Here is a 17,860-nt window from a genome sequence, read left to right on the forward strand (position 1 = left end):
ATTTCTAAATGCTCCCCAGGAAGTACTGATAAACCTTGAACTCTGCTTCGCTGACCATAATAAAGAGCGTTGGTGCTTTACACACAAATTAGATAGTTTTCACTCACCAGGTCGGCAAACAAGAGGAGAAGTAGTAAATATCCCCTTCTAATGATGACGTGGGGAACAGAGCATTCTCGTTCCTGCTGCCCAGACTGCGAACTGCAGCAAAAGATTAAGAAAGTAATCAGACAGTTATTTTTAATATCTAAAATGTTAAATCAGCCTAGTAATCCCAATTTAGGACCCCGAATATAAGGACCAAGGACAAAGAAGTTCATTGTACCATTAGGTGTAGTGAGAAACAACTGGGAACAAACTGATGGCGGACTAAATTAGGATCTAGTCATTCAATGAGGTATTATGCAGTATTTAAGAAGAATCGACTAGACCTGAATGTTTTTACATAGAAAGGGGTCCAAATACTGTTAAATCAATGAGTAGCTGAGTTTTATACACACACACACACACACACATACACACACGCACACGTGTGCACATATATATAATTATATATATTCCCATTTATAAAATAAAAGAAAAAATTAATAAAGCTGGAATATTGACTATATATGCTTGTGTCAGCAGAAAGATGTAAAAGGACACATCATTTTATCATTGGAATCTTCATGGTGGGAGGAGAGAGGGAAGATTTTTAAACTCTCCTTCATACATTTCTACATTTCACTCATCACAACCAACATGTTTTTTTTTGCTTTTGCAATTCAAAAGGCCCAATAAAGTGTGTATTTTAAAAACACATTGGGAGGCTTCCGGGAAGATGGCAGAAGAGTAAGACGTGGAGATCACCTTCCTCCCCATAGATACACCAGAAATACATCTACACGTGGAACAAGTCCTACAGAACACATACTGAGCGCTGGCAGAAGACCTCAGACCTCCCAAAAGGCAAGAAACCCCCCACGTACCTGGGTAGGGCAAAAGAAAAAAGAATAAACAGAGACGAAAGGATAGGGACGGGACCTGCACCAGTGGGAGGGAGCCGTGAAGGAGGAAAGGTTTCCACACAGTAGGAAGCCCCTTTGCGGGCGGAGACTGCGGGTGGCGGAGGGGGAAGCTTCGAAGCCGCGGAGGAGAGCACAGCAACAGGGGTGCGGAGGGCAAAGAAGAGAGATTTCCGCACAGAGGATCGGTGCCGACCAGCACTTACCAGCTCGAGAGGCTTGTCTGCTCACCCGCCGGGGCGGGCGGGGCTGGGAGCTGAGGCTCGGGCTTCGGTCTGAGCGCCGGGAGAGGACTGGGGTTGGCGGCGTGAACACAGCCTGCAGCAGGTTAGTGCACCACGGCTAGCCGGGAGAGAGCACGGGGAAAAGTCTGGACCTGCCGAAGAAGCAAGAGACTTTTTCATCCCTCCTTGTTTCCTGGTGCACGAGGAGAGGGGATTAAGAGCGCTGCTTAAAGGAGCTCCAGAGACGGGCGCGAGCCGCGGCTAAAAGCACGGACCCCAGAGACGGGCATGAGACGCTAAGGCTGCTGCTGCTGCCACCAAGAAGCCTATGTGCGAGCACAGGTCACTATCCACACCCACCTTCCGGGGAGCCTGTGCAGCTCGCCACTGCCAGGGTCCCGGGATCCAGGGACAACTTCCCCAGGAGAACACACGGCGCGCCTCGGGCTGGTGCAACGTCACGCCGGCCTCTGCCACCGCAGGCCCGCCGCGCACTCCGTGCCCCTCCCTCCCCCCGGCCTGGGTGGGCCAGAGCCCCCGAATCAGCGGCTCTTTTAGCCCTGTCCTGTCTAAGAGAAGAACAGACGCCCTCCGGCGACCTACAGGCAGAGGCCGGGCCAAATCCAAAGCTGAGCCCCTGGGAGCTGTGAGAACAAAGAAGAGAAAGGGAAATCTCTCCCAGCAGCCTCAGAAGCAGCGGATTAAAGCTCCACAATCAACTCGATGTACCCTGCATCTGTGGAATACATGAATAGACAACGAATCACCCCAAACTGAGGAGGTGGACTTTGAGAGCAAGATTTATGATTTTTACCCCTTTCCCTCTTTTTGTGAGTGTGTATGTGTATGCTTCTGTGTGAGATTTTGTCTGTATAGCTTTGCATCCACCATTTGTCCAAGGGCTCTATCCGTCCGTTTTTTCCTTAATAATTATTTTTTATTTGAATAACTTTATTATATTTTATCTTAGTTTATTTTATTTTACTTTATCTTCTTTCTTTCTTTTTTCCTTCCTTCCCTCCTTCCTCCCTCTCTCCCTCCATCCGTCCCTCCCTCCCTCCTTTCTTAATTTCCTTCTTTCTTTCTTTCTTTCTTTCTTTCTTTCTTTTCTTTCTTGCTTTCTTTCTTTCTACTTCTACTAATTCTTTCTTTCTACTTATTCTCCCTTTTATTCTGAGCCGTGTGGGTGAACTGCTCTTGGTGCTGCAGCCAGGAGTCAGTGCTGTGCCTCTGAGATGGGAGAGCCAACTTCAGGATACTGGTCCACAAAGGACCTCCCAGCTCCACATAACATAAAACGGCGAAAATCTCCCAGAGATCTCCATCTCAACACCAGCACCCAGCTTCACTCAACAACAAGCAAGCTACTGTGCCAGAAACCCTATGCCAAACAACTAGCAAGACAGGAACACAACCCCACCCATTAGCAGAGAGGCTGCCTAAAATCATAATAAGCCCACAGACACCCCAAAACACACCACCAGACGTGGAACTCCCCACCAGAAAGACAAGATCCAGCCTCATCCACCAGAACACAGGCACTAGTCCCCTCCACCAGGAAGCCTACACAACCCACTGAACCAACCTTAGCCACGGGGGACAGACACCAAAAAAACGGGAACTACAAACCTGCAGCCTGCAAAAAGGAGACCCCAAACACAGGAATATAAACAAAATGAGAAGACAGAAAAACACAAAGCAGATGAAGGAGCAAGATAAAAACCCACCAGACCTAACAAATGAAGAGGAAATAGGCAGTCTACCTGTAAATGAATTCAGAATAATGATAGTAAAGATTATCCAAAATCTTGGAAATAGAATAGACAAAATGCAAGAAACATTTAACAAAGACCTAGAAGAACTAAAGATGAAACAAGCAACGATGAACAACACAATAAATGAAATTACAAATACTCTAGATGGGATCAATAGCAGAATAACTGAGGCAGAAGAATGGATAAGTGACCTGGAAGATAAAATAGTGGAAATAACTACTGCAGAGCAGAATAAAGAAAAAAGAATGAAAAGAACTGAGGACAGTCTCAGAGACCTCTGGGACAACATTAAACGCACCAACATTCGAATTATAGGGGTTCCAGAAGAAGAAGAGAAAAAGAAAGGGACTGAGAAAATATTTGAAAAGATTATAGTTGAAAACTTCCCTAATATGGTAAAGGAAATAGTTAATCAAGTCCAGGAAGCACAGAGAGTCCCATACAAGATAAATCCAAGGAGAAACACGCCAAGACACATATTAATCAAACTGTCAAAAATTAAATACAAAGAAAACATATTAAAAGCAGCAGGGGAAAAATAACACACAAGGAAATCCCCGTAAGGTTAACAGCTGATCTTTCAGCAGAAACTCTGCAAGCCAGAAGGGACTGGCAGGACATATTTAAAGTGATGAAGGAGAAAAACCTGCAACCAAGATTACTCTACCCAGCAAGGATCTCATTCAGATTTGATGGAGAAATTAAAACCTTTACAGACAAGCAAAAGCTGAGAGCGTTCACCACCACCAAACCAGCTTTACAACAAATGCTAAAGGAACTTCTCTAGGCAAGAAACACAAGAGAAGGAAAAGACCTACAATAACAAACCCAAAACAATTAAGAAAATGGGAATAGGAACATACATATCGGTAATTACCCTAAATGTAAATGGATTAAATGCTCCCACCAAAGACACAGATTGGCTGAATGGATACAAAAACAAGACCTATATAAATGCTGTCTACAAGAGACCCACTTCAGACCTAGAGACACATACAGACTGAAAGAAAGGGGATGGAAAAAGATATTTCATGCAAATGGAAATCAAAAGAAAGCTGGACTAGCAATTCTCATATCAGACAAAATAGACTTTAAAATAAAGACTTTTAGAAGAGACAAAGAAGGACACTACATAATGATCAAGAGATCAATCCAAGAAGAGGATATAAAAATTATAAATATTTATGCACCCAACATAGGAGCACCTCAATACATAAGGCAAATACTAACAGCCATAAAAGGGGAAATGGACAGTAACACATTCATAGCAGGGGACTTTAACACCCCACTTTCACAGATGGACAGCTCATCCAAAATGAAAATAAATAAGGAAACACAAGCTTTAAATGATACATTAAACAAGATGGACTTAATTGATATTTATAGGACATTCCATCCAAAAACAACAGAATACACATTTTTCTCAAGTGCTCATGGAACATTCTCCAGGATAGATCATATATTGGGTCACAAGTCAAGCCTTGGTAAATTTAAGAAAATTGAAATTGTATCAAGTATCTTTTCCAATCACAATGCTATGAGACTAGATATCAATTACAGGAAAAGATCTGTAAAAAATACAAACACATGGGGGCTAAACAATACACTACTTAATAACGAAGTGATCACTGAAGAAATCAAAGAGGAAATAAAAAAATACCTGGACACAAATGACAATGGAGACACGATGACCCAAAATCTATGGGTTGCAACAAAAGCATTTCTAAGAGGGAAGTTTATAGCAATACAATCCTCCCTTAAGAAACAGGAAACATCTCGAATAAACAACCGAACCTTGTACCTAAAGCAATTAGAGAAAGAACAAAAGAACCCCAAAGTAGCAGAAGGAAAGAAATCATAAAGATCAGATCAGAAATAAATGAATACGAAATGAAGGAAACGATAGCAAAGATCAATGAAACTAAAAGCTGGTTCTTTGAGAAGATAAACAAAATTGATAAACCATTAGCCAGACTGTTCAAGAAAAAAAGGGAGAAGACTCAAATCAATAGAAATAGAAATGAAAAAGGAGAAGTAACAACTGACACTGCAGAAATACAAGAGATCATGAGAGATTACTACAAGCAACTCTATGCCAATAAAATGGACAACCTGGAAGAAATGGACAAATTCTTAGAAATGCACAACTTGCCAAGACTGAATCAGGAAGAAATAGAAAATATGAACAGACCAATCACAGCACTGAAATTGAAACTGTGATTAAAAATCTTCCAACAAACAAAAGCCCAGGACCAGATGGCTTCACAGGAGAATTCTATCAAACATTTAGAGAAGAGCTAACACCTATCCTTCTCAAACTCTTTCAAAATATAGCAGAGAGGAACACTCCCAAACTCATTCTATGAGGCCACCATCACCTTGATACCAAAACCAGACAAAGATATCACAAAGAAAGAAAACTACGGGCCAATATCACTGATGAACATAGATGCAAAAATCCTCAACAAAATACTAGCAAACAGAGTCCAACAGCACATTAAAAGGATCATACACCATGATCTAGTGGGGTTTATTCCAGGAATGCAAGGATTCTTCAATGTACACAAAACAATCAATGTGATAATCCATATTAACAAATTGAAGGAGAAAAACCATATGATCATCTCAATAGATGCAGAGAAAGCTTTCGACAAAATTTAACACCCATTTATGATAAAAACCCTGCAGAAAGTAGGCATAGAGGGAACTTTCCTCAACATAATAAAGGCCATATATGACAAACCCACAGCCAACATCGTCCTCAATGATGAAAAACTGAAAGCATTTCCACTAAGATCAGGAGCAAGACAAGGTTGCCCACTCTCACCACTCTTATTCAACATAGTTTTGGAAGTTTTAGCCACAGCAATCAGAGAAGAAAAGGAATTAAAAGGAATCCAAATTGGAAAAGAAGAAGTAAAGCTGTCACTGTTTGCAGATGACATGATACTATACATAGAGAATCCTAAAGATGCTACCAGAAAACTACTAGAGCTAATCAATGAATTTGGTAAAGTAGCAGGATACAAAATTAATGCACAGAAATCTCTTGCATTCCTATACACTAAGGATGAAAATTCTGAAAGTGAAATCAAGAAAACACTCCCATTTACCATTGCCACAAAAACAATAAAATATCTCGGAATAAACCTACCTAAGGAGACAAAAGACCTGTATGCAGGAAATTATAAGACCCTGATGAAAGAAATTAAAGATGATAGAAATAGATGGAGAGATATACCATGTTCTTGGATTGGAAGAATCAACATTGTGAAAATGACTCTACTATGCAAAGCAATCTACAGATTCAATGCAATCCCTATCAAACTACTACTGGTATTTTTCACAGAAGTAGAACAAAAATTTCACAATTTGTATGGAAACACAAAAGACTCCAGATAGCCAAAGCAATCTTGAGAACAAAAAACGGAGCTGGAGGAATCAGGCTCTCTGACTTCAGACTATACTACAAAGCTACAGTAATCAAGACATTATGGTACTGGCACAAAAATAGAAAGATAGATCAATGGAACAGTATAGAAAGCCCAGAGATAAACCCACGCACATATGGTCACTTATCTTTGATAAAGGAGGCAGGAATGTACAGTGGAGAAAGGACAGCCTCTTCAATAAGTGGTGCTGGGAAAACTGGACAACTACATGTAAAAGTATGAGATTAGATCACTCCCTAACACCATACACAAAAATAAGCTCAAAATGGATTAAAGACCTAAATGTAAGGCCAGAAACTATCAAACTCTTAGAGGAAAACATAGGCAGAACACTCTATGACATAAATCACAGCACGATCCTTTCTGACCCACCTCCCAGAGAAATGGAAATAAAACCAAAAATAAACAAATGGGACATAATGAAACTTCAAAGCTTTTGCACAGCAAAGGAAACCATAAACAAGACCAAAAGACAACCCTCAGAATGGGAGAAAATATTTGCCAATGAAGCAACTGACAAAGGATTAATCTCCAAAATTTATAAGCAGCTACTGCAGCTCAATAACAAAAAAACAAACAACCCAATCCAAAAATGGGCAGAAGACCTAAATAGACATTTCTCCAAAGAAGATATACAGACTGCCAACAAACACATGAAAGAATGCTCAACTTCATTAATGATTAGAGAAATGCAAATCAAAACTACAATGAGATATCATCTCACACCAGTCAGAATGGCCATCATCAAAAAATCTAGAAACAATAAATGCTGGAGAGGGTGTGGAGAAAAGGGAACCCTCTTGCACTGTTGGTGGGAATGTATATTGATACAGCCACTGTGGAGAACAGTATGGAGGTTCCTTAAAAAACTACAAATAGAACTACCATATGACCCAGCAATCCCACTACTTGGCATATATCCTGAGAAAAACCATAATTCAAAAAGTCATGTACCAAAATGTTCATTGCAGCTCTATTTACAATAGCCCAGAGATGGAAACAACCTAAGTGTCCATCATCGGATGAATGGATAAAGAAGATGTGGCACATATATACAATGGAATATTACTCAGCCATAAAAAGAAACGAAATTGAGCTATTTTTAATGAGGTGGATAGACCTAGAGTCTGTCATACAGAATGAAGTAAGTCAGAAAGAGAAAGACAAATACCGTATGCTAACACATATATATGGAATTTAAGAAAAAAAAATGTCATGAAGACCCTAGGGGTAAGACAGGAATAAAGACACAGACCTACTAGAGAATGGACTTGAGGATATGGGGAGGGGGAGGTGTAAGCTATGTCAAAGCGAGAGAGAGGCATGGACATATATACACTACCATACGTAAGGTAGATAGCTACTGGGAAGCAGCCGCATAGCACAGGGAGATCAGCTCGGTGCTTTGTGACCGCCTGGAGGGGTGGGATGGGGAGGGTGGGAGGGAGGGAGACGCAAGAGGGAAGAGATATGGGAACATATGTATATGTATAACTGATTCACTTTGTTATAAAGCAGAAACTAACACACCATTGTAAAGCAATTATACTCCAATAAAGATGTAAAAAAAAAAAAAACAAAACACATTGGTAGATCAAAGAGTAGTGTATTCTCCCCCCAGATCTCTGGTTTGGCATGATTAACAATACCATTCAGATAAATTATACTTAAATTATAAAATATTAGTAATATATGCAATAGGTATGAAAAATTATGCTAAAGAGAACCCACACAGTGAACGCACGTCCAGATTAAGAAACAAAGCATTACTGTTACCTCTGATGCTCCCTTGAGATCCTCCGCACTTCCATCCCTTCCCTTCACTCTGAAATTATGTCTTTTTCATACTGGTAATTTTCTTTATGGATTCATACATATGCACCTTAAACAATATATATCTAGCTGAGTAATATTTCATTGTATGTATATATCACATTTTGTTTATTCATTCATCTAAATAAAAATGTGTATTTGGATTTTTTCTTCCTTTGATCTATTGTAAATAGTGCTTCTATGAACATTCACGCCCAAGTATTCGTTTAAGTATCTATTTTCATTTCTCCTGGAAATACACTCAGGAGTGGAATTGCTTGGTAATATGGTAATTTTATGTTTAACTTTCTGAGAAACCACCCATTTTTTCACAGCAGCTGCACCATTTTTAATTCCCAACAGCAATGTATGGTGCCAATTTATTCATATCTTCACCAACACTTGTTATTATCTGTTGCTGTTGTTTTTCAATAGTAGCCATTTTAATGGGTATAAATTGATGTCTCATTGTGGTTTTGATCTTTGTCCAATTTTTAATTGTGTTGTTTGTTTTTTTGTTGTTAAGTTGTAAGAGTTCTTTATGTGGTCCTGCTGTTAAGCCCCCTATCAGATATGTGAATTGCAAATATTTTCTCACATTCTATAGGTTGGCTTTTCACTTTCTTGATAATGTTCTTTTTATGTACAAAAGTTTTTAATTTGATGAAGTCCAGTTTGTCTATTTGTTTCTTCTGTTGCTCTTACTTTTGGTGTCATATCTGAAATCCATTGCCAAATACAAGAGAAGAATTACCTCTATGTTTTCTAGAATTTTATAGTTTTTGATCTTATATTTAGGTCTATAATCATTTTTGAGTTAATTTTTTATATGGGTTAAGGTAGAAGTCCAAGTTCATCCTTTTGCATATGGATATTCAGTTGTACTAGTACCATTTATTAAAGAGGCTATTCTTTCCCTCCTTGAAGGGCATTGACACCCTTGTCAAAAATCACCTGGACAAAGATGTATGCATTTATTACTGGACTCTCAGTTATCTTTTTGTTATTTTGTTTTGTTTTGGTTTTTTTGCAGTACGCTGGCCTCTCACTGTTGTGACCTCTCCTGTTGCAGAGCACAGGCTCCGGACGCACAGGCTCAGTGGCCATGGCTCACGGGCCTAGCTGCTCCGCGGCATGTGGGATCTTCCCAGACCGGGGCACGAACCCGTGTCCCCTGCATCGGCAGGCGGACTCTCAACCTCTGTGCCACCAGGGAAGCCCTGGACTCTCAGTTTTATTCTATTGGTCCACCTGTCTATCCTTATGCCAGTACCACAGTGTTCTTGGTTATTGTAATATATTTTGAAATCAAGAAGTGTGATGCCTCCAGCATGGTTCTTCTTGCTCAAGATTGCTTTGGCTATTCAGCGTCTTTTATGGTTCTGCATAAAATTTAAAAAATATTTTTCTATTTCTGTAAAAAATGATATTAGGATTTTGATAGAGATTACACTGAATCTGTAGATCACTTAGCATAAAAGTGACATTTTAACAATATTAAATATTTCATCTCTTTGGTTAATTCCTAAGTATTTTATTCTTTTTGTTACTATTGGGAATGTAATTGTTTTCTTAATTTCCACTTTGGATAGTTTGTTGTTTTTGTATAGAAATGTGACTTACTTTTTTATGTTGATTTTGTATTCTGCAAATTTGCTGAACTCATTTATTAGTTCTAAAAGTTTTGTTGTTGTTGTTGAGTATTTAAGATTTTCTACGTATATGACCATGTCATCTGCAAACAGAGAAAATTTTACTTCTTCCTTTCTAGTTTGGTTGCTTTTTAATGTTTCTTTTTCTTGTTTAATTGCTCTGGATAGGACTTCCTGTACTATGTTGAATAGAAGCATTGACAGGTGTGAGGTGCTATCTCATTGTGGTTTTGATTTGCATATCTCTGATGATTAGGAATGTTGAACCTTTTTTCATGTACCTGTTGGCCATCTGTATATCTTCTTTGGAAAAACATCTATTCAGGTCTTCTGCCCATTTTTAACCAGGTTGTTTGGTTTTTTTAAAATATTGAGTTGTATGAGTTGTTTATATAATTTTGGATATTAACCCCTTTTTGGTCATATCATTTGCAAATATTTTCTCCCATTCAATAGGCTGTCTTTTCGTTTCATCATGGTTTCCTTTGCTGTGCAAAAGCTTTTAAATTGAATTAGGTTCCATTTGTTTATTTTTGCCTTTGTTTCTTTGCCTTAGGAGACATAACCAAAAAAATATTGCTGTGATGTATGTCAAAGAGTGTTCTGCCTATGTTCTCTTCTAGGAGTTTTATGGTTTCAGGGCTTACATTTAGGTCTTTAATCCATTTTTGAGTTTATTTTTGTATATCGTATGAGGAAATACTCTAATTTTGTTCTTTTATATGTAGATGTCCAATTTTCCCAGCACCCTTTATTGAAGAGACTGTCTTTTCTCCATTATATATTCTTGCCTCCTTTATTATATATTAATTGCTCATAGATGTGTGGGTTTTTTTCTGGGCTCTCTATTCTGTTCCATTGATCTATGTTTCTGCTTTTGTGCCAGTACCATACTGTTTTGATTACTGTGGCTTGGTAGTATAGTCTAAAGTCAGGAGTGTGATACTGACAGCTTTCTTCTTTTTCTCAAGATCTTTTTGGCAATTTGGGGTCTTTTATGGACATTTACATTTTAGGATTATTCTAGTTCTGTGAAAAATGTCATGGGTATTTTGATAGGGATTGCATTAAATCTGTAGATTGCTTTGGGTAGTGTGGGCATTTTATCAATATTAATTCTCCAATCCAAGAACATGGGACAACTTTCCATTTCTTTGTATCATCTTCAATTTCCTTCATCAGTGTTTTGTCAAACAACAGTCAGTTGTTTCTTTATTGATTTTCTGTCTAGGTGTTCTGTCCATTATTGTAAGTGGGATATTGAAGTCTCTACTATTATTGTATTGTTGTCAATTTCCCCCTTCAGATCTGTTGGTATTTGCTTTATACATTTAGGTGTTCTGATGTTGGATATGTACATATAATTGCTATATCTTCCTGTTAAATTGACCTTCTATCATTATATAATGACCTTCCTTGTCTATAGAGACAGTTTTTGACTTAAAGTCTATTTTGCCTAATATAAGCGTAGCCAACCCTGCTGTTTTTGGTCACCATTTGCATAGGATATCTTTTTCCGTTCCTTCACTGTCAGCCTACATATATCTTTAAATCTAAAGTGAGTCCCTTGTAGAGAGCATATTGCTGGATTTTATTTTTTAATTCATTCAACCACTTTTTGTTTTCTGACTGGAGAATGTCTTAGTCCATCTGGTCTCTTATAACAAAGTACCACAGATTGGGTGGTTTATAAACAAAAGAAATTAATTTCTCACAGTTCTGGAGGCTAGAAGTTAAGATCAGGGAGCCAGCATGGTCATGTGGGGACCCTCTTCTGGGTGACAGACTTCTCGTTGTATCCTCACATGACAGAAGGGATAAGGTACCTATCTCAGGCTTTTTTTTATATAAGGACATTAATTTCATTCATGAGGGTGGACCCATCATGACCTAATCACTTTCCAAAAGCCCCAGCTCTAATACCATCACATAAGGCATTAGGATTTCAACATATGAATTTTGGAGGGAAATAAACATTCAGACCACAGCATTATGTCTCTGGCTCCCCCAAATTCATGTCCATTTTGCTTACAAAATATGCTCATTCCATCTCAACAGTCCCCATAGTCTTAATGTCTTCTAACATTAACTCAAAAGTCCAAGTTTAAAGTCTCATATACATATCCCCTGAATCAGATGTGCATGAGACTCAAGGTACGATTCACTCTGAGGTAAATTGCTCTCCAGCTATGAACCCATGAAATGAAACAAGTTATGTGCTTCCAAAATACAATGGCAGGACAGGCAATAGGGTAAACTCTCCCAGTCCTAAATGGAGAAATAGGAAAGAAGGGGGTGGCAGGGCCCAAGCAAGTCCAAACCCAACGAGGCAAACATCAAATCTTAAGGCTTGAGAATAATCTTTCACCCGATACTCTGCCTGCCAGAGCCCCTGGGATATGGGAATGACCTCTCGTGCACACTGGGGCATCCCTGCCCCACAGCTTTGCTGGGGGCCGTCCAGGGAGCAATTCTCACTGCCTTGATTTGCATGCTTGCAGCTCTCCCTGTCTGGAATTGCATACCAGTGGCTCTACTGATTTGGGGTCATGGGAGCAGCCACACCCTCATGGCTCCATTAGGCATTTCCCTGGCAGGGGCTCTCTGCAGTAACCTCATCCACTCTGTGGTCTTCTGCCTAGGCTGGATGCCCACAGCTCTAGACGGCTCCATTCTTTGACATCTAGGCAGAGGCAGCCTTGCCCAAGGGCTCTGCTGGGCAGGGGTCTGGCCTCCATAGCTTTGGTAGCATTGCTCCCATGGCTTTGGGTGGCACCACTCACACAGCAATGGGCAAGAATTGGTCTGTTAAAACTGAAGTGATAGATTCCCACCTTTTGATACCAAGGAAGAAGGCTTAATGAGCTCTAAATCGTCTTTGGGGTCCTTCCTCCCTTGTCTTAAAGAATATCACATATCCATAGCTCAATAGCTCTATGAGCCCGTCCTATAAAGTCTAAGAAGTCTGACTGCTTTCCTTCATTCCTTCCTATCTCCTTCCCCGTTAGTTCAAACGGGCTGTTTTCCTTCTGGGTGGCAATAGTCATTATTCAGACTGTTCAAAAAGCTTACATGTAGGGACTTCCCTGGTGGCGCAGTGGTTAAGAATCCGCCTGCTAATGCAGGGGACACAGGTTCAAGCCCTGGTCTGGGAAGATCCCACATGCCGCAGAGCAACTAAGCCCGTGCGCCACAATTACTGAACCTGTGCTCTAGAGCTCACGAGCCACAACTACTGAGCCTGCGTGCCACAACTACTGAAGTCCGTGCGCCTAGAGCCCGTGCTCCACAACAAGAGAAGCCACTGCAATGAGAAGCCCACGCACCACAATGAAGAGTAGTCCCTGCTTGGCGCAACTAGAGAAAGCCTGCGTACAGCAACGAAGACCCAATGCAGCCAAAAATAAATAAACAAAATAAATTTATATTAAAAAAAAGTTTACATGTAGTTCTGACACTGTATCAACTGTATTTGGAATGTAATTTGAGGCTTTTCCCAGAATATTTAAATTGCCAGATGTAACTTTTTTCCTTCTAAACTTTGCCTGAAAATGTCATAATGAAAGATACTTATGTTGCACAAAGTTTGTGAGTTAAAAACCAAAATGCCCATGCTATTTTGAAACAGAGGACTAAAGAAGAACATACATACAAGACATCAAGATTTATAGAAAAGCAAATAGCAACCACTAAAGCCAGAGTATGATCAACAGATAAATGAATAAACAGGATGTGGTATGTATTTTCCAACAATGCAATATTATTCAGACTTAAAAAGAAATGAACTGCAGAAATTAACATAACATTGTAAATTAACTATACTTAAATTAAAAAAATTAAAAAAAAGAAATGAAATTCTGATACATATTTCAACATGGATTGAACCTTGAAGACATTATGCTAAGTCAAATAAGCCAGACATAAAAGAACAGATATTGCATAATTCTATTTACATGAGGTACATAGGACAGTCAAATTCATAAAGAAAGTAGTATAGTGATTACCAGGGGCGGGAGGAAGGGAAAATGAGGAATTATTGTTTAATGGTTATAAAGTTTTAGTTTGGGATAATGAAATGCTCTGGACATGAATAGGGGTGATGTTTGCACAAGAGTGTGAATGTACTTAATGCCACTGAACTGTACACTCAGAAATGGTTAAATGGTAAATCTTATGTTATTTATATTTTATCACAGTTTTTAAAAATGGATGGTATGGGTGCAAGGACGGACAACCAGGCCAATAGGAAAAGAAAGTGAGCACAGAAACAGACCCCCTGGGATGTTGGTATATGATATTAAACCTTAAAATCAGTGGGGAAAGAGTGGACTAGCCAATGAACAGTGCTGGACAACTGGTCCCTGATATGGTAAAAGATAAAATTCCATCCCTAGCTCATCACACATGAATTAAATTACAGTTGAATCCCACTATCAAACTATGAAAGGCCAAATTTAAAGATTTCAGAAAAAAATATAGATGGTGATATCTGTGCGCATCGGTAAAAATAGATCTCTTGAACATAGTGTACAAAGCTGTATTAGCTTCCTCGGGCTGCTGAACCAAAGTGCCACAGACTGGGTGGCTTTCAACAACAGAAATTTATTCTCTCACAGTTCTTGAGGCCAGGAGTCCAAAATCAAGGTGTCGGTAGATTTCTGAGGCTATGGGTAGAATATTTTCTTGTCTTCTGAACTTCTGATGATGGCCGTCAATCCTTGGAGCTCCTTGCTTGCAACTCCCTCACTCCAATTTCTGCCTCTGTTGCCACATGGAGTTTTCCCTGTGTGTCTCTGTTCCTGTTTCCAAATTTCCTTCTTTAAATAATGAGGACACCAGTCACATTATACAATATTAAGGACCCAGCCTATTCCACTATGACCTCATCTTTACTAATTATATCTGCAACCAACTTCTTTCCAAATAAGGTCACATTCTCTGGTACTGGGGAGGAGGACTTCTACATACCTTTTGTGGGGACACAATTCAACCTATAACAAAAGCATTAACTATAAAGGAAAGGACTGATATATTTTTATCACATTATATAAAAAGTGAGCAGTTTCTTTCTTTCTTCAGTAACACATGTCAGATAAACGATACCATGAAAAAGAGATTAGAATTCCTTTTCCCCATCATTAGTAATCTTGTTACTATAAAACATAAGTACGAGATACACAAAAACTACATATTTTAACGTCATTTTTATTGAAAAAGAAACATGTATTTTTAAATTTTAGTATAAAAATATAGAGTCATAATTAATTCTTGCCCATCCTTAAGTTACACTATCAAACAGTTCTTTTTTTTTTTTTTCCCACTTTCCCAGTTCTCCTGCTCACAAGGGGCCAAATTCCCGATTTCTGATTAGCTTATCATTCATTTTAGAGTCTTTTATCAAAAATACCTTCAGTGCTTTCGGTCAGCCTGACTTCTGGGAATGAAAAGCACAAGCCATTCAGAAATATCGGGTTGGCCAAAAAGTTCGTTCGGATTTTTACATATGATTACAGAAAACCCGAACGAACTTTTTGGCCAACTGAAAATAGTTCCTTGTTCACTGAACATAACTTTAATTTGTTTAGTGAAATGATACGATTTCGAATGGAATTTTCTTACTTCCAAGAGTACGAGGGTACAGGACAACTCCCACAAGGCCCCACACTGCACCAACTCCCCCGGCATACTGCATACCCTGACCGTGAACTTTCAGTCTTCTGGTATCTTCACAAGAGTAGACGGTTAAGGCGGAAGACGTTAATTGCTACGCAAATGTTTGTAAACTGAGAACCTTCTAGATTTCTGCTAGCAAGCTGATATCAGGTAGAGTCTCAGAAGGTCTTTTGTCAGTTTCTCTGTCTTGGAGTACGTTGGTCACTTTTCAGAGACACCAAAAAAGCTTGTGTTGTAGAGTCTCGTGATTGAGGCTGCTCTGCTCAGGCTGCCTTATTTTGTCAGCTCTTTTGCAGTCTTTTCACAGTGTATCACTCTGAAAAGTGAAAGGTCTCTCTGGGGGCACTGTTTTTTCTTTGCAGATCATTTAGCCAATTAAAAAGGCCCCGAAAAAACTGGCTTCTTGGTCCATGTCAATCAATTGCTCATTAGTGACAGAGACAAAAATTCGATCATTTTCCTTAAGCTCAAATATTCCACCTTGATAGATGGAATAGAGTCCATATTCTGAATCTTTAGACCAACAACTATTTCTAGCACTTTTCATCAGCAGTATGGGGTCAGGATAGCTCGTGCATTTGTAAATATATTGTACCATTTGTTTGTTTTTCTTTCTGTTCTCTTCTGTTGAAACTGTTCCCAAAACCTCCTCAGTTTCCTGAAATCGAAAGTATGTTTGGGAATAGATGTAATAAAACCCTGTTTGGTGGATAACCAGCTCTCCATTCCTCAAGTGCAAATTATTCAAGAATGAATGTCCTTTTCTTGACGACTCCCAGGAATTTATTTTCTGGCCCAAAGCTTTTTGATTCTTGGAGCCTGGGATGAAGTTTAGAGAAAAATAAAGTTAGCTTGTAGCAAAACAAGAAGTTTCCCAATAGCTGTGGCTAGCCAATTCTCGGTTGGGATTGTAAAGAATTTTAATCTATTATAAAACTTCTTGCTCCTTCGATCTTCCAAGGATTCTAAATTCTAGTCATATAGAAATCTGGAGGCTCCCATATCACTGTGATCTGTTGGAAGTCCCATACTTTTTTGTACCTCATCTACTTTGAATAGTAGCACGGGAATGGTTCACTAAGATGGCAATCTTTACTCCTGCGAAGAATTTCTGTCCAGAACCCCTGCCTCCTTTCCTGTGCTGGTGAGCTCAGATCAACGATGTAGAAGGAAACCAAAAGAAACATATCTATTTCCTCAAGTCTAGAGCTCATAAATTCCTGCTATTCTTTTAGGTCTTTTTGGATTCCTCCTTGGTCTTTCTCTAACCCAGTGTCAAAAGCACCATCCAAGCAGAAGGCTAGAAATGACTGTCCAATAAGACAGGGTACAAGGTTTGGCAAAAAGAGCCCAGATTTAAAGATCTTCAGATCCCAAAGACTTTGAATGAAGATGGGCCTTACTAAGATATGATACTTTTTTAAACTTTGGGCTCATCTCCATGATTGACGCAAAATTGAGTTTTTCAAGAGTTGAAAACAACTATCATATTAATTGATGAATAGTAAACAGGAATAGTGAAATAACGATCTCACTCATAGGCAGAACATGTCAATGATTTACAAAACATGAGTTCAGGAATACCATGAAGGCAACTGCCCAGAAAAAAGGAAACAAAAACCAACCAAGCAACAAAAACCCCCAACAACCTTTCATTCATTAACTGATGACTGAAATTTCTTTAACCTGGGACAAAACTTTTTACAAAAATAAAAGCACTACTTATTGAGTACTTACAGTGCAACAGCATTTTGCATTAATCTTCACTCTTTTATGAGTTAAAGATTATCTCTACTTTGTATATGAAGAAGATGAAGCTTGATTGTGTTAAGTAATTTGCTCAAAACAAAGAACTAGGTAAGGAGTAGCTGGGATTCCAATGTGGGTATTTAGATTACAAGACCCATGCACTAACCACAGCAGTATATGGACACCTGTTCTACACCTAATAATTAGGCATAACCTATTTGGTTAAACCATATGAAACTGACATTTCTGTAAATGCAAAGTGGTCAAATATTGGCCAACTTTTTATAGTTCAACCTAATACAAATGCCGCTGGGAGGCCTTGGTGACTCATGGGGAAAGTAGATGACTGATTTAGAACCTTTGAAGTGGAGAAAGATTTGATGAAAAAGAGAAAAATTACTTTTAAAAAAAAAGAAGAAGAAAAGCAAAGATGGGGGCATGGGAAACTCAAAGTTCTCCCACTTCCACTTCAGAATTTTCCTGAAGCCAGTTATGCCAGGGCAGTAACTAAGCTATTCA

At 39.0% G+C, this 17,860-nt stretch overlaps 1 protein-coding gene across 5 annotated transcripts in view; it reads right to left on the minus strand.

The window, feature by feature from the left end:
• Window positions 1–17,860, minus strand: part of TNFSF10 (TNF superfamily member 10) — a 43,130-nt gene that overhangs the window by 11,818 nt on the left and 13,452 nt on the right. For 4 of the 5 annotated variants that reach the window (XR_010943570.1, XM_067738043.1, XM_067738044.1 and 1 more), the window contains exon 5: window positions 108–201. Coding sequence is in view for 4 of the 5 variants with exons in the window: in XM_067738043.1 (XP_067594144.1) it covers window positions 108–201 (94 nt within the window). In the remaining variant the exon portion in view is untranslated. Of the gene's footprint in view, window positions 1–107; window positions 202–15,104; window positions 16,412–17,860 lie in introns of those variants that run through there. The other variant, XM_067738042.1, reaches the window with a different exon arrangement.

This window comes from Pseudorca crassidens, chromosome 5, assembly GCF_039906515.1.
Source record: "Pseudorca crassidens isolate mPseCra1 chromosome 5, mPseCra1.hap1, whole genome shotgun sequence".
NCBI classification, from domain to species: Eukaryota; Metazoa; Chordata; class Mammalia; order Artiodactyla; family Delphinidae; genus Pseudorca; species Pseudorca crassidens.